Raw genomic sequence first — 23591 nt, forward strand, 5'->3', positions numbered from 1 at the left:
CTGGCAGCTCCTTGCCCACAGCTCCTTGTCAGGACCCAGAGCTGCTTTCCAGCCAGGCACCCCCGGGCGTGTCCCGCAGCCTGGGCCGATCCTGCCCAGTGCCGGCGAGGCCCTGCGAGTGAGCTCGGCCATCCCGGGCAAGAGCAGCTCCCTAGCCGGGGGAACACAGCGGGACATGAGGGGACACACGGGAACACACGGGGGACACACGCTGGGCACCGCTTCCCTGTGTCCCCATTCCCGCCAAGCAGCACCGTGTGCCGGGGGCTGGGTCGGATCCGAGCACAGAGGAATGTCCCTGCTGTGACCGGAGAAAGGACACTGCAGGTGTGTGGAAAAATTCACAGTGCCGGAGGTTTATGCCCAAAAGGGTGACTGAGAAGTGCTGTAATGTTATTCAAATAAAGTGAGAGGCCATGGGGTAGTTCCCATGGGGACTCCCAAATTGTGGGGGGATGCAGCCCACTTTTAATCCTAATGTCCCAGACACATCACTCTCTTCCTTTCCTCATTGCCTGAGGTACCTGTACAGACTTCCCAAATCGCCTGCTCTGTGTTCCACTCTACTATGCACTTTCCTGCTCCCCGCTTTTATTTTTCTTTGTATAACAAAACACTATTCATATTGTATCTTTGGGGTTTTTTCTGTTAATTCAGCAATTTAATACAGCCTTGGCTTAGGTAAAGTCCGTGTCAATTAGTAACATTTTCCAGAACTGATAATTTCTTCCATTACTTCCCTATCTCTAAATCAATGGCCCTATCTACAAGCAGATGCAGAGTCTGTTTGTAAAGACACATTCATTTTATACCTTTCACAGGGATGCTCCTCACATTGTTGTTTGGCTACAAAACCTTGACGAAAGCATTGCAAATTATGCAAAAGTGGCAGATATGTAATAGTCAGTGGAACCTTGAGAGCTCAACAACAAGGAAAGGTGGCCCAAGGCAGTTATGGGGCTCTCTGGCCGCCTAAGTAGAACGTGTATATCCCTGGCTAATAAACGCCAATACCATCTTGAGCCGTGCAGGATCGGCCCAGGCTGCGGGACACGCCCGGGGGTGCCTGGCTGGAAAGCAGCTCTGGGTCCTGACAAGGAGCTGTGGGCAAGGAGCTGCCAGGCCGTGCTGGGCCAGCCCCTAACGCTGCCGCTCAGAAAGGAAGAGGAGGAGGAAGCTGACAAATGAGCCTGGAATGTCCCAGTGCAGAGACGAAGGGACGAGTGCACTTGGGGGCCGGGGGTCGGGGCCAGGCGTCGGGCACGGCTCCAAGCAGCTCCTGAGTCGGCGTCAGGGCTGCCTGTAAGGATTTCGGCCGGCACCCGGGAGCAGCAGCGCCAGCAGTGCCAGCCGGTCCCCAGGGGGATCTGCCCGTGGCTTCCCAGCCCATCAGGGCAGCGGGCTGTGCAGGCTGCTCCTGCTGCCACAGCAGGCCCAGATGCTCAGAGCTGCCCCGCGGGCGCCACGGGACCAGCAGCAGCCTCAGGGCCTGGCCCAGGGCTCGATCTGCTCAGCCTGGTGGCACAGCCACAGCAGGGGGGAAGGAGCTTAAGGAGCATCAGGGAGCCCGGGGAAGAGAGAGGCTGGTGAGACAAGGCTCTGCCTACAACTTTAAGGGGTTTTATTAACTTAGTACAACTAAAAAACCATATTTCTGAACACCACTGTCACAGGCGCTTCTCGCTTCTGACAAGATGTCCCAGATCGAGCACTGGGCGCTGAGTCCTTCCCAGCTGGCTGGGGGCTGTTGATGTCTGGCGGGGCTGGAGAGGCTGCACGAGCCCTGGTGCCCATGAGATGTGTCGGGGGGCTGTGCTTGTCCGGTGCTCTCGTGAGACGGCAGGGCCTGGGGGTTGAAGGGCAAGGGTGAGCCCCTCATTCCCAGGGGCTGCCCCTGGCTGGAGCAACTCTGCTGGCCCAGGAGTGGCCAGCACAAGTGTCCCCTGCCTAGTGAGAGACCGTAGGAGATCCAAGCTCAGTTGTCCCATGAGCCAGTCCTTCTCCTCCATATTGCTTCTGCCCCTTCCAGAGCCCAAAGCCCCACCCCAACCTGCCCAGCTCTGCACACAGAGCTCATCCCACAGCTGGTACCCAGCAGATAATCAGCCCCCTGTCCTTGTTAACCCCTATGCCCTAACAGGGCCATACCTGATGCATGCTGTGTCCTGATTGCCATAGGATGCTGGTCAATACGGCCCCTTGAGATGTGTCCATCTCTGTCCAGCAGCTGGGTCACACTGGGCTGAGGAGGAGAGAGCAGCGGGCAGCAATGCAGGGCCCAATCCAGCTTCCCCTAATAACCCTCCCTACCCAGGTCTGCCTGGAGACTGAAGGCACAGATTCCCCCTGGATAGTCAGCAATGCCATCGAGACTCAGTCACCATTCCGTGTCCCCACCTTCACCATCCCTACCTTTTTCTGGACTGTCAAGAAGTCCTGGGGCTGACCGATTCTCTGTGGGGAAGCCTTGTTGTTCTGCATCGTGGAGCTGCTGCTCTGATGGTCCCCAGAGCTCGGTGGCACACCGGGGACACTGCCATGGGCCACCGGCCTCCTGTGGGATGGGGCAGAGGACACTCAGTGCCCAGCCCCGTGGCATCCCAGGCAGCACCCTGCTGTGCCAGGGAGGGGACTGGCAGTGCTGCCTGCAGGGGCATGTCCCTCCCAGCTGCGCTCCACCTGCTGCAGGAGCCCCAAGCCCATCCCACCAGGCTGGATCTGCTGCCTCTGTCCCCACAGCCAGGTCTGCTGGCCGTGGCCGTGGCAGGTCCATGTGCACAGGGCACCAGCGGGCAGGAGCTGGCCTGTCCCAGCTGCAGGCCTTGGTTTTGGGAACGCCTTTCACAGAAGGCACACAACTGCCCACCAAGCCTGAGCTCAGATTGAGAACAGACACAGCTCATCAGATGTGCTTTCAGCAGCCTTGGGACAGAGAGGTGGGCCAGATAGGGCAGTGCAAGGCAAGGAATGCAAAACCCTCCAGACCTGGGGGAAGCAGTGGCCCTCCACAGCTGCCTTCTGCTCCCCTGCCCTGCCCACCCCCCCAGAGCTCCTCTGCCCCAGCCCAGGCAAGAGCCCTCCTTGCTGTGTCTGGGCTAGCCTGCACCCCGGGAGCTGGGGATGTGTCCTCAGGGCCCTTACCTTTGGCTGTGCTGTGGCTCCTTGCTGGGGGGCAGCGGCTGCAAATACGGGAGTGTCCTGGGGGACCTGGGGAGGGCAGGAGTCACAGGTGTGTGACAGGGGACAAACAAGCTGTTCCTGTTGCAGGCAGCACCCCCAACCCCAGAGGATTGTACCCCACGGTATCCTGCTGCCTGTAGCCCTTGGGATGAGTCCCCACACCCCTGCTGATGGCAGGGCTGCAGAGGGGGCTCCCCACATCAGAGCCTCCCAAGCAGACAGTGTCACCCCTGTGGCCGGCACAGCGGTCACTGCTGGCACCCATCTCCCCCCATCACAGCCCCGCTGCCCCCGATGCACTGGTGCTACTCACTGGCCAGGAACCTGCACGGTGAGCATGCGGTCACAGGACAGGCACGTGAAAGGGACTGGCAGCTGCCTAAGGAGCGTGGGAGAAGAGGGCTGCCTGAGCTCCTGGGGCCACAGCCCTGCCCGCACACAGGCAGCAGCTCGCTGGCAGCAGCCGGGTGCTGGGCAGGTCACTGCACAGGGTCACGGCGTCTGCAGCGTGAACCGTGGGCTTTGAGCCTGTTTCTCCCCATCCCCAACGTGCTGGCTGAAGCCAGGTGAAGGGCACAGGCACCCATGTCACCATCCCAAGCAGCCCCTGCGGCCCTTTCAGCCCCTCTCTGGCTCCAAAGTCCCCTGTGTGCCGGGCCAGGAGGGCAGGGCACGACCCAGCTCTGGGACACTGTGTGTCACAGCCCTGCCTGGGCGTTGCCATCTCCCACCCTGGCTTCTGGGAGCCCTTGCACCCACAGCCCCATTTTGCTTTCGGAGGGCTCTGTCCTGCAGGTGCCCTGTCCTCATGCCTCCTTTCCTGTGTGGAAGCTGCGGCTGGTGGAAGGAGAAGGTGCAGCTGCTTCATCAGCATGCCCGTGGTTCATTTAGCAGCTGAATTGGTCCCAAGGCAGGGGACCAGGCGAGCAGTGTGTGGGACAGCTGGAGGGAACGGGACCATGGCTGTCCCCAAAGCCATCAGAATCTCCATCACACTCACTTCTTAATGCCAGCAGCGTTTTCACGCATCAGCCTATTCTCAAGTTCCTCCATGTTCCTGCTCCAGGAGTCCTCCATCTGGGAGCTGAAAGTCTTCAGCTCCAGGCGATCCAGCTGTGAACACGTGCACAGCCTCAGCCAGCTGCCCCCGGATGTGACATGGAGCTCTCCAGGGAAAAGCCCGGATTTGAGGGGGATCCTCAGAGGGATGCTGCCTCAGGCTGTCGAGTCCCAAAGGTGCCAGTTTGTCATGGTGGGGAAGAGGTACCCCTCACCTTCTCTTCCACCACAAGGTTGAGCTGCTGCTGCATAGTGTTGAAGTGCTGCTCCTGGTCTGAAATCCGGCTCTGCAACTCCTGCATCCTCTCATCCAGACGCTCCATATTTGCTTCAAATTGGCTACAATTGACTTTGCTGCCCAAGGCAGCTTTGTCCGCCTTCTAGCAGAGGGGAATGGCAGGAGAGCGGTGGGGAAAGAGATGAGGAATGACAGGCAGGGCCAGCACACGTGAGGGGCAGAGGGAGAAGTGCTTCCTCCAGGCCATCATGCCCCTTTCAGGGTGCTGTGGCCCCATTTGCCCTATCACCCTGGTGAGCTTGGTCTCACCATCTGGAGGGTGAGGGACCCCACAAGCTCAGGAAATTCTCCCTCCCCAGGCCAGTTCTGTCACCCAGCCCTCACAGGACAAGGGGCATTTGTCACCCTGCCTGGGAACCCCTGGGCAGGCACAGAGGCCTATTGAGACTGTACCACATCTATTGCTGCCAGAACATCCTGCTCATCTGTTTTCTCCTTCTGCAGCTTCTCCAGAGACTGGAACAGCATCTTTCAGCACAGAAAGGAACCCATGACACCACAGCAAGGTTGGAGCTGCCTCCTGGCCAGGAGAACATAACCCACTCCCCCTGCCCGAAAACCTCAAGGAAAGACACTTGGAACCAGCACAGTGCTGAAAGGGTCGGCAGGAGGCATTCTTGTGATCCCTGCCTGGAATCACAAAGAGTGCCTGGGGCATGCTCTGGTACCACAGGAGTTTCAGCCACACACCTCGATTGCCTTCTGCTTTTGTTCAGAGTCTTTCTGCAGGGTCCCAGAAACAAAGCTGAGCTTCTCGCAGTCTCCTTTCATCCGTACAACTGTAGCCTCCATGTAGCGCAGCCGCTCATGGTCGTGCTCCAGCTTCAGGGAAGGAAAAACATGGTACTGAGCAAAAGGGAGTCTGGCTGCTCCACCGGGGCCGACCCGCATTTCTCAGCCAGTGGCCATGAGCTCTCAGTGTCAACAGGAGGTTTGCATCAAGGCTTTCATCTCTGTCCATGCTGCTGACGGGTCCAGGCCAATTTGGGCAGTTTGGGCCTCCCCCAGACTACAGCACATCCAGCTGGGGGATGTCTTCAGTCCCCCATGCTGCCAACAGCCTACCTGGCCCCAGTTCCTCATCATTTTCTTGAGCTTTCCCATGGCCATCTGCCGGGACTCCAGGCATTCCACCTTCTCCTGGAGTTTCTCGCAGCGCTGGAGGAGCTTCCCCAAATGCGCTCTGATGTTGAAGGTGCAACTGGAGCAGTCTCCGTTCTCCCCTTCCAGCTCCTCCAGTAGGCCCACAGTTGGCTCTCCTGTACCGCCAAGCTGCAGGACAGGCAGAAGAAATTGGCTCAGAGATGGGATGAATGCAATCAACAATGCTAGGCGGCCCCAGGCAGTCAGAGAATATGGCCGGTAACCCCACCAGGACGAGTGCACCAAGCCCGGGGTGGTGGGAGTGCTCCCCCAGGACCTCACCTGCTCGTTCACTTTGTTGGCTGTCTCTGTCACCAGCTGCTCCAGCATGGCATTCCTCATCTCCTGCTGCTCTCCCATCTTCTGCAGATCACGTTTTGTCTCCTGCCGCAAAGCCCTGGCCAGCGGGACGGGGGCAAGGTCAGGGTTACCCCTGCAGGGCTGCTGGGCACTGTCCCGTGCCCGCAAACCAGGATGCTCCCAGACCACCTGGGCTCCCCTGCAGCCCCACAGGGTAGGAAACCCACTGCTGTCCTCTTACTCTATTTGCTGAGAGATCTCCTTACTGCTCTCTTCTTTCCACTTGGCTGCATCCTGCCTCAGCTTTTTAAGGTCCTCTCCGATCTTCTTCATCTGCAAAGCCAGTAATGGTAGAGTCGGGCACAGACATCCTGTTGTCCCAGCATGGGGGCCCTTCAGATACATGGAAAGCCCCAGGGCCCCCCACCCAGTCCTGACAGCCTGACCCCAAACCCTGCTCTTGGAGTCACATTGAAGTTCCCCATGAGAGCCTAAAGACTACACGGCCCAACAGCTCACTAAGGCAAGGGACTCCTTAATCTTCTTTATGTCTCCTTCCATGCAGATCTGTGTTGTCTTTATTTTGTCAATCTCCTCATGGAGATCCCGGATGAGAGTCGTGTCCTAGGAGAGAGGAGTGATGGCAGTGAGCCTCTGGGAGGGTCAGTGGGGACCTGCAAGGCCTTGACCCTGCTGTGGTTTGTGGAGCACTGGGGACAGCAGAGGGCCGGGCTCAGCCAGGCTGGCAGGGCTCTGCAGGCAGCACGGCCCATGCATCTAGCAGGGCCAAGGGTACTGAGCCTCCAGCCAGCAGAGGCTGCTGTCTCAGACCCAAATTTGCTCCCAGCAGCACTTCACCTTGTCCTGCATCTCCTGGATCTTCTTCATGTTCCCTGCCATATGGGACTGTAGGAGAAAATGGTGAGAGAGGCAAGTTGTTGAGTGTCTGTGAGGAAAACAACCTACACTAGCACAGTGGCCTGCACAGACCTGGCTCTTCTGGATCTTCCTCATATCCTCTGATATGCGTGAATTTTCTGCCTTTATGCCAGCAATCTCCTCACGAAGAACCTGTGAAACAGTCCAGCAAACAGGGATGTCAGAGGTGATGGCCAGGGCAGCAACACCCCAAAGAGCCCTGCCCTGCCACGGGCAGCCCGTGGCAATCCAGGTGAGCAGGGAGAGTCCCAGTGCCACCTGCCCCAGCCCGGCTCAGTGCCAGAGCACTGAAGCCCATCCAGATAGCCAAGAGCCCCTGCCAGGGGCTGTGCCGGGGCAGTGAGGGCAGTGCCAAGCACTGCTGTCTGAGGAAGTGGGGAGGGGCTGTGTGGTGGGGGAGTGCCCCGGGGGGGCTGGGAAGAGCCTCTACCTTGGACATGTGTTTCTTGTAGTCTTCCATCTCCCTCTTCATCTTTCCCATGTCAGTGGCCAGGTCAGCAAGTGAGGGGCCACTCAGCTGGCCCGGCCACGGCTCCTGGCTGCTCAGGTACTGCACGTCCAGGTGCTCCAGCACGGCCTGCAGCAGTTTTCGCAAGGCTGCAAAGTGAATGGCTCCCTTCTGGGGCATCCCGATGGCGAGATCCAGCATCTGGGAGAGGCTGAGTGTGTCCAGGGATGTTGCCATGTCTGCACACACAGACAGGGACTCTGTCCCTGATTTCTCACAATCCTTCCTAAACAGCTGGGTCCGTCAGGGGTGAGCAAAAGCAATAATAAAAAGGATGAGTAGCCAGCAGGCTCCTTCCTCCTTCCTTGTCCATCAAAGGACTGGAGCCTGCTCTGCTCACGCCCCTTTTCATCACAACTCCCGTTGCCAGGCAGCACAGCTCACCCCTGCGAGCCACTGGGTCACAGACTGATGAAGTCATGGAGTCATGGAATGACTTGGGCTGCAAGGGACCTCCAAGATTCTCTCTTCCCAATCCCCTGCCATAGGCAGGAACACCTTCCACTAGACCAGGTTGCTCCAAGTCCCATCCAGCCTGGCCCTGGACACTTTCAGGAATGGGGCAGACACAATTTCTTTGGGCAACCTGTGCCGAGGCGTCACCACCCTCGCAGGAAGATTTTCTTCCCAATTCCCAATCTAACCCTGCTGTCTGGCAGTGTGAAGCCGTTGCCCCTTGTCCTGTCATTCAAGGCCCTTGTGCCAAGTCCCTCCCCAGCCCATCTGGAGCCCTTTAGTGACTGAAAAGCGCTGGAAAGTCTCGCAGGACAGGAGAGGCCTCACTATTTTTCTTTCAATCAGTTTAAGACTTGAGTTACAGCTAAACCAGTTCTTCATCTGCTGTGTCAGTGTCCTGTCTGTGGCATCTCATGTTCTTAGTTTCTTCCTGCATTGTGGAGCAGGCACTAAGCCTGCCTTTGCTGTGCAGTGAACTGTCAGTGGGAGTGACCACGGGCAGGGCACCGCAACAACCACAAAGGCCCAGATGAAGCCCAAAGGGTACATTTATGTTTGATTCCTCACCAAGAGAGGGATCCCCCAAGCAGCTTCTGGGCAGAGAGCACGGGTAGGGCCAGCAGCCCCACACAGCTCAGTCCCTGTGAGAGAATCACCAACCTGCTGCTCTCACCTGGCTTTCAGATGTGGCTGCTGGCTGCTTTGGCACAGCAAACCCAGGGCCTGTTTTGGAGCATCCACTGGGATCAGCCTTTGCCAGGGAAGCAGTGGGCTGCTGTTCCTCGTGCCGGAGGTGCAGGAGGACCCCCGTGAGCCCCTCGCTGAGCTATAGGGTTGTTGGGGCATAGACTCCTTTCTCCTCTGGAGTTCAGGGCAAAGAGTCTCCGTGGGGGAAGCCTTTGTACAATTTCTTCCACGTCAGGTTTTGTGTCAGCTTGACAGTCCATAAAGAAGACAATGAAATAATTTCTCCTGCCAATGTCCCCAAGACTGTGGGGGAAGACAAACCAAGATCTTCCCTTCAACACCTGCCATCCACCCCCAACTGCCCCTTTCCAAAACATGCTCTGTTCACCCCTAGTCCTTCCTGCTCCAAAGCGCTACAGCAGGTTAAGGGGCTTGCAATAGTATAACTTTTAATTAATGTTTAAAATAAATCTTTAGCAGTGTAAGTTCAACTTTTAGCCAACAGGTAGCTAAACTTCTTTTCAGAGAGTGCTATTATTAGAGTTTGATTGGGAAAATCAGGGAAACTTTTAGTTTTGCTAAACTAACACTTAAAAGCTTCAGTGAACAAAGCTGAAAAGTGGACACGTAAAATGCAGGATTAACAGCCCTCCAAGGAGTTGTTGCAGAGACCAGAAGACAAAGGGGAGATTAATAAAGAAAATTCAGTAGTTGCTGGATAACTCCATACCTTGGAAAAAGATAATAGAGCAGCAGAAAAAATGTGGGCTAATTAGGATGAGAAGCAAGACAGCTCTAACCAATAGAGGTTAGAGTACGAACTAACAAAGAGAATTATGTGATTTAGAATGGATGACCATTGATTTCTTTGTTTGCTATAAACAGGTAGCTAAGTGAAACCTTTTGTGCCTGTGTGTGGCTGGAACTACCCGCCCCACATGCCCTGACCGGCACAAAGTAACGCCTAACTCGCCAATACTAAAACGATCTTGTTTGAGGATTTCTTTGATCCTGGTTTTGGTGACTGTTTCTAGTGACCCGATGGAACCGTGCTCCTTCTTCTGCTCCATGGATTCACGGGATCGAGAGGACTCCAGTGCACTCCAAAGATTTTTCAGGGAGATCCTCCAATGCCCTAATCCAGTGAGTTCAAGGCAAAGAGCCCTGGGATTTCAGTAAGGTAGTTTCAGACCCACTGTTAACTCCAGGGGGAGGAATTGTGGTAATGGCAAAAGTGGGGGAAGAGGCTGAGAGAGGGCATGCTCAGAATGTTCAGCAGGGAATGCTGGATCAATATTTCCCTCCTGCACATCCCTGGTGGGAGCAGGTGGAAAACACTGTCACCGTGTTGGTGTGGACCAACGGAATTCCAGGGAAATCAAAACAGTGGAACCAGTAAGGATTCAGCTTGAGCCTGACGGAAGACTGGTTAGGCAGAAAAATTCTTCTTTGAAGTTAGAAGCTAGAAGAGGGTTAGATGAATGAATTGCTAAGTTTTGCAAGATGGATCGCTAAGGGCATGTGAGTCACAATATAGGACACCTCTCCTGCCAGTAAAGGAGCCACATGCTAATGAACACAGGCCGGTACAAGATGTCAGAGCTGTCAGTGAAATCCTGTGAGACTTAGACCCAGTGGCACCAAGTCCTTATACACTTTGAAGCCCAATTAAGGAAGCTGATGAGTCCTGATGAGTCCACTGTTGTGGATGTTAAGGATGCTTTTTTCTGCATTGCCCTTGAAACTGAAAGTCAACTCTTGTTTGTCATTCAATGGAAAGTTCCTTGATGGGCCATGAAACCCAATTGAAGTGGATCCTTCTTTCTCCAAGGTTCAAAAATCACCCCACATTGTTTGAGAACTGTCTCCATTTGAGACAAGTCAGGAGGAAACATCTCCTAAAAGACAACAAGTTTCGGCACTCCCTCCCACATCAAGAAATTCTTTTGGAGGAAAGTGAAAAAAGTTGTTTATTTAACACACAGAGTGCAGGCAGGCACGAGAAACAGAATGAATAATGTTAAATATTCAAACCTTCTCGCTGCGGAGAAAGCTGGTGGGTTCACAGTTCTTTCTGTAGGAGTGGAGTCTGGAGCCAGGACGCCCGTCCCAGGGCCTCCCCTCCGGGCTGGGGCACAGGGCTCCCGGTGATGCTCTGGTGTTTCGGGCCGGGGAAAAGCCAAACAGTTCCAGGAGAAAAAGCCACAGTCCTGGAAAAACTTCTTGCATTGTCAAACAATCAAGAATCCAGCTAAAAGCAAAGATGTACTCCCTCTGTCCATGCTGCACAAGACAGCTGAGCGAGCCTGGGGGAGGATGTGAGAAAACCACACCTCTCTCAGGCCTAGCTTAAAGTTACAGGACCCATGTCTGGGCATAAAGCAGACAATAGGGGCACAGTTTCACACTGTCACCCCAAGACAAGAACCAAGGGGCAAAAGAATTGGAGCTATGGTGTTGCAGTTTGAATTTATTTTATGGATTCCTTGTTAACTGGTTCATCCTGTTGTACCCCCGTGTTCTCCCTGAGTTTGTCTACCCCTGGGTTTTATTTTACCTTCCCTCAAAGCTGTCCCTCATGCCATTCCCAGCCCCTTGGTCCATCTCTTTCCCTGCCTGTCAAGGCAAGCCACGCCTTGATTCCGGAACCTTCTCTGCCACTTCAACCTTGGGCCAATCCCTGTCTGCGGCGCCCCTTTGGAATTCTCCTATTCCTGGAAGCCCCACTGGCCCATGTGACCCATCCTCTCCACCCTCCTGCCCCAACTGGCCCCAGACACTTGATGTACTCCACTCACTCCTCCCCGGAGGATTCCCTGTTGGTTAGCTGTTTGTATCCACCCCCTGACTTGTGTCTGTACTACACCCCTTGCACAGGAGTGCCTGGGGCTCTTTGTCTCAGCTCACTTCACCTGCACTAAAGTGTTCCTTGTGGAACCTCGAGACAGAGAGCCTCCTGCTTTCTCCTCTCCTGGTCCCTGTTGTGGCTTCTGTCTGGCACCTTAGAGCAAGTGCCACTAAAGGTTCAGCCTCAGGTAAATCCCCATACCGAGGCAGTTCCCCAGTCCTGGCGAGGCGCCGGAGTTCTAAGAGCTAGCCAGGGCTCCGGCAGTCACTTCAGTATGGGAAAAGGAGAATGAAGATATCACTTAGCTACAGTGTGTGGGTGACCTTTTAATTGTTACAGGAACTCAAGCTAGATGTGTTAAAATGACCCTGAGATTCCTGAACTTTTTGGGACTAGCCAGTTGCAGGGTATCCAAGAGGAAGGCCCAAAGTGCCAAAGAGCATGTTCTGTAGCTGAGGTTCACCATTTCCCAGGGCCAGCAAAGCCTTGGAACAGAAAGGATGGAGGCAATTTGCCAAACTCCAGAGCCAAGGTGTGTTTGCAAGTTAAGAACATTTCTGGGAATGGGTGGTTGGTGTAGGCTCTGGGTTCTTAATTCTGGCCTATGGTAAGGCCTTCATACGCGGCCTGAGAAACCCCCAAGGAGGTGCCAGAGCAAGGAGGTGCTGCAGTGGACTCCAGAGTGCCAGAGGCTTTCAGAGACCTCAAGAGAGCTGTAATGTCAGCCCTGCACAGGCATTACCTGACTTGACCAAGCCTCTTGAGCTGTTTGTTCAGGAACAGTGAGGTTATGGACATGGAAAAGGGCCATAAGATATATTTCCAAACAAGTGGACAGTGTAAGTTCCAGGATGTCCTGGCTGCCTTTGACTTGTAGCAGCAACTGTCTTTTTAATAGAAGAAGCCCAGAATGGACCACGGGCCAGAAAAGGACTGTTCATGGCCCACCCTTTGTCCTCTCTGTTCTAGGACAAAAAGGAGGCCACTGGTTACCCAAGCCCAAGTCAAATGCTTAAGTATCGAGTTGTCCTGTTGGATCAGGATGATGTGGAACTGCAAACACACCTTTGCCTTGCACCCAGCCATCTTCCTGGAATCTTTACCAGAAAGAAGCTTCACAACATGATTGTCTTCTAACTATGGAGCGGCTTCTCTCCAGCAGAAGAGATCCTCTGGTAGAAGATCCGGACTGGGAATTGTCCAGAGGTGGGAGCAATCTTGTGAGCAAAGGAAAGCAGAAATTTGGGTGTGCAGTAGGGCCCAATCAAAGGCATCCCATTATCTCTTACCACCTCTGCACACAAGGCTGAGCTGCTCACTCTCTGGCAGCCTGCAATTGTCTCAGGGGAAGAAGGGGAACATATGGGCTAATTCTAAGTGTGCATTTGGAGCAGCACATGCCCATGGAGCTCTCTAGAACAAAGGCGGGCTCCTTTCAGCACGAGGATCTCCTGCCAAAGGTGGAGACATTATCAGACAACTCCTGGAAAGTGTTTGGGTACCAGCCAGCGTGGCTCTCATGCCTTGTAAAGCTCATCCATTTGGAAATACATCAATCAGTGGAGGAAACCAACTGGCAGAGGAAGCTGCTGAAGGGGTGTCAGAGAAAAGCATCATAATAGTTGCTGCACCAAAATGTGTGACCTTTCAAATGTAACCCCAGAGTAACAAGCCCAAGATAAAACGCTGGCAAAATCACATGGCCCTAGATTTAAAATACGACGAGTTTTGCCCAAAAGTTTTATTAAGTAGTTGAATAGTAATTATTGCATTTTAGTGTCTTCAGTCTTCCTAAGTATTCAATGATTCAAGTGGATGTAATCTTAAAAGAAACAATTAAGATCACTTTCAAAGAGGGGAATTGTTGGAAATGATATGACTTTCTAATTCACTATTCCAGTTATTTGTTTTCATTAACTCTGTTAATAACAGCTTTACTTAATCATAAGGAGTGCAGTTTTCCGCTGGAGCATGTAGCAAGACTTTGTACAAACTGCTAGTAGTGGAAGACTGTTTGGGAAAATCACTGAAACTTTTAAGTTTTGCTAAACCAACCTTGACGTGATTCAGTGAACAAATCTGGGGTAGAGAAATGGGGCTGAGAACTGGACACCAGGAATGCAGAATTTGTAGACTGTGAGGACAAGTTGTGGAAACCAGAGGTAAAGAAGAAACTTAACAAAGAGAATTCAGCTTTTAGTGTACTGAAAACAATATCTGGGAAAAAATTAAAATCATAAAAAGACTGGAAAGTGGACTAATTACCATTGTTATCAAAACCAGTAAGAAACAAACACTTTCATTTTCATATGAGGGATTAGGCATTCTTTACTGCAATGCCAGATGTATGGGGGATTACTGCACTCAGCGCACATGCCATGTACAGGAAAAGCTCCTGTTTAAATACTATGTTTTGCATCATATTGATAACTTTGCTCAGAAGAAACATACCTATGACAATAATTTCCCCCAAGAAATTCACATACATTCCCTCCCCTTAGCACATGCTTTCTTCTGCCCTGGGAGTCTCTTTGGCAGTCCTGGGTGCTTGGTGAACCCACAGTCATATCTGACCACCTGGTGAACTGGTGCTTCTCTGCAAATGAGGAGAAAAGTTGGTCTAGCTGGCCACTCATTCAAATTGTGAAACCTTAGATCAATGGACTGTAGTTTCACTCCCTTCCTCGGTCGATGTTTCTCCTGGTTTTGATAGTGTAGTGCCAGCTGGTAAAATGAGCATAGGATGGAGTGCTCATTGGTAAAATGAGCATAGGATGGAGCCTGCCAGGAGCAAACAATTCTTCATCTGGCAACAGCATGAGAATTGAGAAATCAAAACCAAAAGGAAGATAGGATATTAATTAATGAAGAGAAATATGTAATTTATAGGCAATGAGCATTAATTGCTTTGCTTAAAATACATAGTGAAAAGTTTAGAAAGTGGGTGTGCATGCTGAGTGGAGCCATTTCCATGCATCCCGGTGCTGGGAATGAAGTGATGCCTGATTGCTAATAGTAAAAACAGTGTAAGCCAGTTTGATTTATCCCCGTGTTTTCAGTGACCGTGGGAGAAGGCTCTGCCTGTCTTTCTGAAGGTTTTTTTATTAACTGAATAAAATGAAAAATTATTTCTCTGACAACAATTGTCACAGCCTTTTCTGTCTGCGGAGAAGATGTCCCTGGTGGAGCACTGGGTTCCCAGTCCTGCCCGGCTACTTGAGCGCTGTTGAAGTCTCACGGGGCTGGAGTGGCTGGAGGAGCTCCGGTGTCCTGGAGACGTGTCGGGGGGCAGTGCCTGGCCAGTGATCCCGTGAGGTGGCAGGGCCTGGGGGTGAGAGGCAAGGGTGAGCCCCCAGTCTGCGGGGCTGCCCCGTCTGGGTCAGCTCAGCCAGCCCAGGACGGGGCAGCAGGAGGGTCACCTGCTTGGCCAGAGACCCCCAGGGACCAGGTGCAGACCCAGCAGACAGCCAGTCTCTTCTCCCCCTGATCCCTGTGCCCTGACAGGGCCACACCTGGCTCATCCAGTGTCCTGATCAGCACAGGAAGCTGGTCATTCCTGCCCCTCGGGATGTGTCCACCCCTGCCCAGCAGCTGGGTCACTCTGGGCTGGCAAGGAGAGAGCAGCTGGCTGAAATGCAGGGCCCAATTCAGCATTCCCTAGCAACCCTCCCCAACCAGCTCCCCCCGGGGAAACTGAAGGCACAAATTCACCCTTGATGCTCAGCATCACCCTGCCAGTCCCCATTACACGCCCGGGGGTGCCTGGCTGGAAAGCAGCTCTGGGTCCTGACAAGGAGCTGTGGGCAAGGAGCTGCCAGGCCGTGCTGGGCCAGCCCCTAACGCTGCCGCTCAGAAAGGAAGAGGAGGAGGAAGCTGACAAATGAGCCTGGAATGTCCCAGTGCAGAGACGAAGGGACGAGTGCACTTGGGGGCCGGGGGTCGGGGCCAGGCGTCGGGCACGGCTCCAAGCAGCTCCTGAGTCGGCGTCAGGGCTGCCTGTAAGGATTTCGGCCGGCACCCGGGAGCAGCAGCGCCAGCAGTGCCAGCCGGTCCCCAGGGGGATCTGCCCGTGGCTTCCCAGCCCATCAGGGCAGCGGGCTGTGCAGGCTGCTCCTGCTGCCACAGCAGGCCCAGATGCTCAGAGCTGCCCCGCGGGCGCCACGGGACCAGCAGCAGCCTCAGGGCCTGGCCCAGGGCTCGATCTGCTCAGCCTGGTGGCACAGCCACAGCAGGGGGGAAGGAGCTTAAGGAGCATCAGGGAGCCCGGGGAAGAGAGAGGCTGGTGAGACAAGGCTCTGCCTACAACTTTAAGGGGTTTTATTAACTTAGTACAACTAAAAAACCATATTTCTGAACACCACTGTCACAGGCGCTTCTCGCTTCTGACAAGATGTCCCAGATCGAGCACTGGGCGCTGAGTCCTTCCCAGCTGGCTGGGGGCTGTTGATGTCCGGCGGGGCTGGAGAGGCTGCACGAGCCCTGGTGCCCATGAGATGTGTCGGGGGGCTGTGCTTGTCCGGTGCTCTCGTGAGACGGCAGGGCCTGGGGGTTGAAGGGCAAGGGTGAGCCCCTCATTCCCAGGGGCTGCCCCTGGCTTGGAGCAACTCTGCTGGCCCAGGAGTGGCCAGCACAAGTGTCCCCTGCCTAGTGAGAGACCGTAGGAGATCCAAGCTCAGTTGTCCCATGAGCCAGTCCTTCTCCTCCATATTGCTTCTGCCCCTTCCAGAGCCCAAAGCCCCACCCCAACCTGCCCAGCTCTGCACACAGAGCTCATCCCACAGCTGGTACCCAGCAGATAATCAGCCCCCTGTCCTTGTTAACCCCTATGCCCTAACAGGGCCATACCTGATGCATGCTGTGTCCTGATTGCCATAGGATGCTGGTCAATACGGCCCCTTGAGATGTGTCCATCTCTGTCCAGCAGCTGGGTCACACTGGGCTGAGGAGGAGAGAGCAGCGGGCAGCAATGCAGGGCCCAATCCAGCTTCCCCTAATAACCCTCCCTACCCAGGTCTGCCTGGAGACTGAAGGCACAGATTCCCCCTGGATAGTCAGCAATGCCATCGAGACTCAGTCACCATTCCGTGTCCCCACCTTCACCATCCCTACCTTTTTCTGGACTGTCAAGAAGTCCTGGGGCTGACCGATTCTCTGTGGGGAAGCCTTGTTGTTCTGCATCGTGGAGCTGCTGCTCTGATGGTCCCCAGAGCTCGGTGGCACACCGGGGACACTGCCATGGGCCACCGGCCTCCTGTGGGATGGGGCAGAGGACACTCAGTGCCCAGCCCCGTGGCATCCCAGGCAGCACCCTGCTGTGCCAGGGAGGGGACTGGCAGTGCTGCCTGCAGGGGCATGTCCCTCCCAGCTGCGCTCCACCTGCTGCAGGAGCCCCAAGCCCATCCCACCAGGCTGGATCTGCTGCCTCTGTCCCCACAGCCAGGTCTGCTGGCCGTGGCCGTGGCAGGTCCATGTGCACAGGGCACCAGCGGGCAGGAGCTGGCCTGTCCCAGCTGCAGGCCTTGGTTTTGGGAACGCCTTTCACAGAAGGCACACAACTGCCCACCAAGCCTGAGCTCAGATTGAAAACAGACACAGCTCATCAGATGTGCTTTCAGCAGCCTTGGGACAGAGAGGTGGGCCAGATAGGGCAGTGCAAGGCAAGGAATGCAAAACCCTCCAGACCTGGGGGAAGCAGTGGCCCTCCACAGCTGCCTTCTGCTCCCCTGCCCTGCCCACCCCCCCAGAGCTCCTCTGCCCCAGCCCAGGCAAGAGCCCTCCTTGCTGTGTCTGGGCTAGCCTGCACCCCGGGAGCTGGGGATGTGTCCTCAGGGCCCTTACCTTTGGCTGTGCTGTGGCTCCTTGCTGGGGGGCAGCGGCTGCAAATACGGGAGTGTCCTGGGGGACCTGGGGAGGGCAGGAGTCACAGGTGTGTGACAGGGGACAAACAAACTGTTCCTGTTGCAGGCAGCACCCCCAACCCCAGAGGATTGTACCCCACGGTATCCTGCTGCCTGTAGCCCTTGGGATGAGTCCCCACACCCCTGCTGATGGCAGGGCTGCAGAGGGGGCTCCCCACATCAGAGCCTCCCAAGCAGACAGTGTCACCCCTGTGGCCGGCACAGCGGTCACTGCTGGCACCCATCTCCCCCCATCACAGCCCCGCTGCCCCCGATGCACTGGTGCTACTCACTGGCCAGGAACCTGCACGGTGAGCATGCGGTCACAGGACAGGCACGTGAAAGGGACTGGCAGCTGCCTAAGGAGCGTGGGAGAAGAGGGCTGCCTGAGCTCCTGGGGCCACAGCCCTGCCCGCACACAGGCAGCAGCTCGCTGGCAGCAGCCGGGTGCTGGGCAGGTCACTGCACAGGGTCACGGCGTCTGCAGCGTGAACCGTGGGCTTTGAGCCTGTTTCTCCCCATCCCCAACGTGCTGGCTGAAGCCAGGAGAAGGGCACAGGCACCCTTGTCACCATCCCAAGCAGCCCCTGTGGCCCTTTCAGCCCCTCTCTGGCTCCAAAGTCCCCTGTGTGCCAGGCCAGGAGGGCTGGGCACAGACCCAGCTCTGGGACACTGTGTGTCACAGCCCTGCCTGGGCGTTGCCATCTCCCACCCTGGCTTCTGGGAGCCCTTGCACCCACAGCCCCATTTTGCTTTCGGAGGGCTCTGTCCTGCAGGTGCCCTGTCCTCATGCCTCCTTTCCTGTGTGGAAGCTGCGGCTGGTGGAAGGAGAAGGTGCAGCTGCTTCATCAGCATGCCCGTGGTTCATTTAGCAGCTGAATTGGTCCCAAGGCAGGGGACCAGGCGAGCAGTGTGTGGGACAGCTGGAGGGAACGGGACCATGGCTGTCCCCAAAGCCATCAGAATCTCCATCACACTCACTTCTTAATGCCAGCAGCGTTTTCACGCATCAGCCTATTCTCAAGTTCCTCCATGTTCCTGCTCCAGGAGTCCTCCAGGTGCTTACGGAAAGTCTTCAGCTCCAGGCGATCCAGCTGTGAACACGTGCACAGCCTCAGCCAGCTGCCCCCGGATGTGACATGGAGCTCTCCAGGGAAAAGCCCGGATTTGAGGGGGATCCTCAGAGGGATGCTGCCTCAGGCTGTCGAGTCCCAAAGGTGCCAGTTTGTCATGGTGGGGAAGAGGTACCCCTCACCTTCTCTTCAATTGCATCACTGAACTGACGCTGCACCTCATTCCAGTGCTGCTCCTGGTCTGAAATCTGGCTCTGCAACTCCTGCATCCTCTCATCCAGCTCCTCCATGTTCTCTTCAAACTGGCTGCAATCAACTTTCCTGCCCAAGGCAGCTTTGTCCGCCTTCTGGCAGAGGGGAATGGCAGGAGAGCGGTGGGGAAAGAGATGAGGAATAATGACAGGCAGGGCCAGCACACGTGAGGGGCAGAGGGAGAAGTGCTTCCTCCAGGCCATCATGCTCCTTTCAGGGTGCTGTGGCCCCATTTGCCCTATCACCCTGCTGAATTTGGTCCCACCATCTGGAGGGTGAGGGACCCCACAAGCTCAGGAAATTCTCCCTCCCCAGGCCAGTTCTCTCACCCAGCCCTCACGGGACAAGGGGCATTTGTCACCCTGCCTGAGAAGCCTTGGGCTGGTAGAGAGGCCCATTGAGACTGTACCATGTCCATTGCTGCCATCATGTCCTGCACATTTGCTTTCTCCTTCTGCAGCTTCTCCAGAGACTGGAACAGCATCTTTCAGTACAGAAAGGAGCCCATGACACCACAGCACGGTTGGGGCACAGCCCAGGATATGGGAGCATACCCCTCTCCCCCTGCCAAAAACCTCAAGGAAATGCACTTGGAACAAGCAGAGTGCTGAGAGGAGATCATCAAGAGATGCCTTGTGATCCCTGCCTGGAGACGTCTTGGGGGATGCTTCGACCCAAAAGGGGTTTCAGCCACACACCGTGATTTCTTTCTGCTTTTGTTGAGAGTCCTTCTGCAGCATCCCTGAGGCAAAGCTGAGTTTCTCATAGTCCCTTTGAATCTGCAAAAACTTGGCTTCCATGTGCTGGCTCAGCTCCCGATCCTGCTCCAGGGATGGAAGAAGAGAAGGTGCTGAACAAAGGGAGTCCGGCTGCTCCACAGGGGCAGACCCACATTTCTCAGCCAGTGGCCATGAGCTCTCAGTGTCACCGGGACGTTTGCATCAAGGCTTTCATCTCTGTCCATGCTGCTGACTGGTCCAGGCCAATTGGGGCAGTTTGGGCCTCCCCCACATTACAGCAAACACCACACAGCATGAGGATGTGGCATGGACCTCCAACATGACCAAGCCCGGGGTGGTGGGAGTGCTCCCCCAGGACCTCACCTGCTCGTTCAGCTGGTCAGCTGTCTCTGTCACCAGCTGCTCCAGCATGGCATTCCTCATCTCCTGCTGCTCTCCCATCTTCTGCAGATCACGTTTTGTCTCCTGCCGCAAAGCCCTGGCCAGCGGGACGGGGGCAAGGTCAGGGTTACCCCTGCAGGGCTGCTGGGCACTGTCCCGTGCCCGCAAACCAGGATGCTCCCAGACCACCTGGGCTCCCCTGCAGCCCCACAGGGTAGGAAACCCACTGCTGTCCTCTTACTCAATTTGCTGAGAGATCTCCTTACTGCTCTCTTCTTTCCACTTGGCTGCATCCTGCCTCAGCTTTTTAAGGTCCTCCTCCAGCTTCTTCATCTGCAAAGCCAGTGACAGTAGAGTCAGGGCACAGACATCCTGTTGTCCCAGCATGGGGGCCCTTCAGATACATGGAAAGCCCCAGGGCCCCCCACCCAGTCCTGACAGCCTGACCCCAAACCCTGCTCTTGGAGTCACATTGAAGTTCCCCATGAGAGCCTAAAGACTACACGACCCAACAGCTCACTAAGGCAAGGGACTCCTTAATCTTCTTTATGTCTCCTTCCATGCAGATCTGTGTTGTCTTGATCTTGTCAATCTCCTCACGGAGATCCCGGATGAGAGTCGTGTCCTAGGAGAGAGGAGTGATGGCAGTGAGCCTCTGGGAGGGTCAGTGGGGACCTGCAAGGCCTTGACCCTGCTGTGGTTTGTGGAGCACTGGGGACAGCAGAGGGCCGGGCTCAGCCAGGCTGGCAGGGCTCTGCAGGCAGCACGGCCCATGCATCTAGCAGGGCCAAGGGTACTGAGCCTCCAGCCAGCAGAGGCTGCTGTCTCAGACCCAAAACTTGCTCCCAGCAGCACTTCACCTCGTCCCGCGACATCTGGACCTTCTTCATTTCCTCTGCCGTATGACGATGGGCAGCCTTTAACTTTGCAATCTCTTCTTGATGCTGGGAAATAGCCATGGTCTAGGAGAAAGCATTGTCAGAGACAAGTCTCTGGAGAATGAGTGTGGGAAATATGACCTTGAGAACCACAGTGGTCTGCACAGACCTGTGTCTCCTGGATCTTCCTCATATCCTCTGATATGCGGGAATTTTCTGCCTTTATGCCAGCAATCTCCTCACGAAGAAGCTGTGAAACAGTCCAGCAAACAGGGATGTCAGAGGTGATGGCCAGGGCAGCAACACCCCAAAGAGCCCTGCCCTGCCACGGGCAGCCCGTGGCAATCCAGGTGAGCAGGGAGAGTCCCAGTGCCACCTGCCCCAGCCCGGCTCAGTGCCAGAGCACTGAAGCCCATCCAGATAGCCAAGAGCCCCTGCCAGGGGCTGTGCCGGGGCAGTGAGGGCAGTGCCAAGCACTGCTGTCTGAGGAAGTGGGGAGGGGCTGTGTGGTGGGGGAGTGCCCCGGGGGGGCTGGGAAGAGCCTCTACCTTGGACATGTGTTTCTTGTAGTCTTCCATCTCCCTCTTCATCTTTCCCATGTCAGTGGCCAGGTCAGCAAGTGAGGGGCCACTCAGCTGGCCCGGCCACGGCTCCTGGCTGCTCAGGTACTGCACGTCCAGGTGCTCCAGCACGGCCTGCAGCAGTTTTCGCAAGGCTGCAAAGTGAATGGCTCCCTTCTGGGGCATCCCGATGGCGAGATCCAGCATCTGGGAGAGGCTGAGTGTGTCCAGGGATGTTGCCATGTCTGCACACACAGACAGGGACTCTGTCCCTGATTTCTCACAATCCTTCCTAAACAGCTGGGTCCGTCAGGGGTGAGCAAAAGCAATAATAAAAAGGATGAGTAGCCAGCAGGCTCCTTCCTCCTTCCTTGTCCATCAAAGGACTGGAGCCTGCTCTGCTCACGCCCCTTTTCATCACAACTCCCGTTGCCAGGCAGCACAGCTCACCCCTGCGAGCCACTGGGTCACAGACTGATGAAGTCATGGAGTCATGGAATGACTTGGGCTGCAAGGGACCTCCAAGATTCTCTCTTCCCAATCCCCTGCCATAGGCAGGAACACCTTCCACTAGACCAGGTTGCTCCAAGTCCCATCCAGCCTGGCCCTGGACACTTTCAGGAATGGGGCAGACACAATTTCTTTGGGCAACCTGTGCCGAGGCGTCACCACCCTCGCAGGAAGATTTTCTTCCCAATTCCCAATCTAACCCTGCTGTCTGGCAGTGTGAAGCCGTTGCCCCTTGTCCTGTCATTCAGGGCCCTTGTGCCAAGTCCCTCCCCAGCCCATCTGGAGCCCTTTAGTGACTGAAAAGCGCTGGAAAGTCTCGCAGGACAGGAGAGGCCTCACTATTTTTCTTTCAATCAGTTTAAGACTTGAGTTACAGCTAAACCAGTTCTTCATCTGCTGTGTCAGTGTCCTGTCTGTGGCATCTCATGTTCTTAGTTTCTTCCTGCATTGTGGAGCAGGCACTAAGCCTGCCTTTGCTGTGCAGTGAACTGTCAGTGGGAGTGACCACGGGCAGGGCACCGCAACAACCACAAAGGCCCAGATGAAGCCCAAAGGGTACATTTATGTTTGATTCCTCACCAAGAGAGGGATCCCCCAAGCAGCTTCTGGGCAGAGAGCACGGGTAGGGCCAGCAGCCCCACACAGCTCAGTCCCTGTGAGAGAATCACCAACCTGCTGCTCTCACCTGGCTTTCAGATGTGGCTGCTGGCTGCTTTGGCACAGCAAACCCAGGGCCTGTTTTGGAGCATCCACTGGGATCAGCCTTTGCCAGGGAAGCAGTGGGCTGCTGTTCCTCGTGCCGGAGGTGCAGGAGGACCCCCGTGAGCCCCTCGCTGAGCTATAGGGTTGTTGGGGCATAGACTCCTTTCTCCTCTGGAGTTCAGGGCAAAGAGTCTCCGTGGGGGAAGCCTTTGTACAATTTCCTCCACCTCAGGTTTTGTGTCAGCTTGACAGTCCATAAAGAAGACAATGAAATAATTTCTCCTGCCAATGTCCCCAAGACTGTGGGGGAAGACAAACCAAGATCTTCCCTTCAACACCTGCCATCCACCCCCAACTGCCCCTTTCCAAAACATGCTCTGTTCACCCCTAGTCCTTCCTGCTCCAAAGCGCTACAGCAGGTTAAGGGGCTTGCAATAGTATAACTTTTAATTAATTTTTAAAATAAATCTTTAGCAGTGTAAGTTCAACTTTTAGCCAACAGGTAGCTAAACTTCTTTTCAGAGAGTGCTATTATTAGAGTTTGATTGGGAAAATCAGGGAAACTTTTAGTTTTGCTAAACTAACACTTAAAAGCTTCAGTGAACAAAGCTGAAAAGTGGACACGTAAAATGCAGGATTTACAGCCCTCCAAGGAGTTGTTGCAGAGACCAGAAGACAAAGGGGAGATTAATAAAGAAAATTCAGTAGTTGCTGGATAACTCCATACCTTGGAAAAAGATAATAGAGCGGCAGAAAAATGTGGGCTAATTAGGATGAGAAGCAAGACAGCTCTAACCAATAGAGGTTAGAGTACTAACTAACAAAGAGAATTATGTGATTTAGAATGGATGACCATTGATTTCTTTGTTTGCTATAAACAGGTAGCTAAGTGAAACCTTTTGTGCCTGTGTGTGGCTGGAACTACCCGCCCCACATGCCCTGACCGGCACAAAGTAACGCCTAACTCGCCAATACTAAACCGATCGTGTTTGAGGATTTCTTTGATCCTGGTTTTGGTGACTGTTTCTAGTGACCCGATGGAACCGTGCTCCTTCTTCTGCTCCATGGATTCATGGGATCGAGAGGACTCCAGTGCACTCCAAAGATTTTTCAGGGAGATCCTCCAATGCCCTAATCCAGTGAGTTCAAGGCAAAGAGCCCTGGGATTTCAGTAAGGTAG

The 23591-nt window shown here is 54.9% G+C and overlaps 2 protein-coding genes and 1 long non-coding RNA gene across 4 annotated transcripts; all 3 read right to left on the reverse strand.

The window, feature by feature from the left end:
• Positions 1 to 1598: 1598 nt before the first annotated feature.
• LOC128798090 (glutamine-rich protein 2-like) lies at positions 1599 to 8544 on the reverse strand. Of its 2 annotated transcripts, XM_053961304.1 has the most exons (16): positions 7350 to 8541; positions 6971 to 7051; positions 6839 to 6886; positions 6500 to 6604; positions 6222 to 6313; positions 5963 to 6077; positions 5603 to 5809; positions 5228 to 5359; positions 4931 to 5005; positions 4455 to 4619; positions 4181 to 4293; positions 3494 to 3559; positions 3142 to 3207; positions 2413 to 2554; positions 2149 to 2242; positions 1599 to 1846 (listed from the first exon to the last, which is right to left on the reverse strand). In XM_053961304.1, the coding sequence occupies exons 1-16, from the start codon at positions 7602 to 7604 to the stop codon at positions 1668 to 1670; spliced, it is 1935 nt and encodes a 644-aa protein (XP_053817279.1). In that variant the 5' UTR covers positions 7605 to 8541; the 3' UTR covers positions 1599 to 1667. The 2 variants fall into 2 exon arrangements, with proteins under 2 accessions (XP_053817279.1, XP_053817280.1); XM_053961305.1 differs by lacking the exons at positions 1599 to 1846; positions 2149 to 2242; positions 2413 to 2554; positions 3142 to 3207; positions 3494 to 3559 and adding an exon at positions 3566 to 3681 and having other exon boundaries at positions 7350 to 8544.
• A 5952-nt stretch (positions 8545 to 14496) lies between these two features.
• LOC128798168 (uncharacterized) lies at positions 14497 to 15076 on the reverse strand. The gene is made up of 2 exons (XR_008434340.1): positions 14931 to 15076; positions 14497 to 14743 (listed from the first exon to the last, which is right to left on the reverse strand). It is a non-coding gene; the product is annotated as an uncharacterized LOC128798168 (long non-coding RNA).
• Positions 15077 to 15712: 636 nt separating this feature from the next.
• Positions 15713 to 22385, reverse strand: LOC128798091 (glutamine-rich protein 2-like). Its single transcript, XM_053961306.1, has 15 exons — positions 21188 to 22385; positions 20809 to 20889; positions 20622 to 20723; positions 20282 to 20386; positions 20003 to 20094; positions 19744 to 19858; positions 19339 to 19461; positions 19050 to 19124; positions 18571 to 18735; positions 18297 to 18409; positions 17609 to 17674; positions 17257 to 17322; positions 16528 to 16669; positions 16264 to 16357; positions 15713 to 15960 (listed from the first exon to the last, which is right to left on the reverse strand). Exons 1-15 carry the CDS (start codon positions 21440 to 21442, stop codon positions 15782 to 15784), a joined length of 1773 nt encoding a protein of 590 aa, XP_053817281.1. The 5' UTR covers positions 21443 to 22385; the 3' UTR covers positions 15713 to 15781.
• Positions 22386 to 23591: the final 1206 nt, after the last annotated feature.

This window comes from Vidua chalybeata, chromosome 20, assembly GCF_026979565.1.
Source record: "Vidua chalybeata isolate OUT-0048 chromosome 20, bVidCha1 merged haplotype, whole genome shotgun sequence".
Lineage (NCBI taxonomy): Eukaryota > Metazoa > Chordata > Aves > Passeriformes > Viduidae > Vidua > Vidua chalybeata.

Bases quoted from the DNA above. Each gene is read 5' to 3' on its own strand.
- LOC128798090 (XM_053961304.1), bottom strand. From the start codon at position 7,604: ATGGCAACATCCCTGGACACACTCAGCCTCTCCCAGATGCTGGATCTC. The intron at 6,605-6,838 runs GTGAAGTGCTGC...CCTCTCTCCTAG, and splicing joins TCCAGGAGATGCAGGACAAG to GACACGACTCTCATCCGGGA. The intron at 2,555-3,141 runs GTAAGGGCCCTG...CCCATCCCACAG, and splicing joins GAGCCACAGCACAGCCAAAG to GAGGCCGGTGGCCCATGGCA.
- LOC128798091 (XM_053961306.1), bottom strand. From the start codon at position 21,442: ATGGCAACATCCCTGGACACACTCAGCCTCTCCCAGATGCTGGATCTC. The intron at 20,387-20,621 runs GTGAAGTGCTGC...CCTCTCTCCTAG, and splicing joins TCCAGATGTCGCGGGACGAG to GACACGACTCTCATCCGGGA. The intron at 16,670-17,256 runs GTAAGGGCCCTG...CCCATCCCACAG, and splicing joins GAGCCACAGCACAGCCAAAG to GAGGCCGGTGGCCCATGGCA.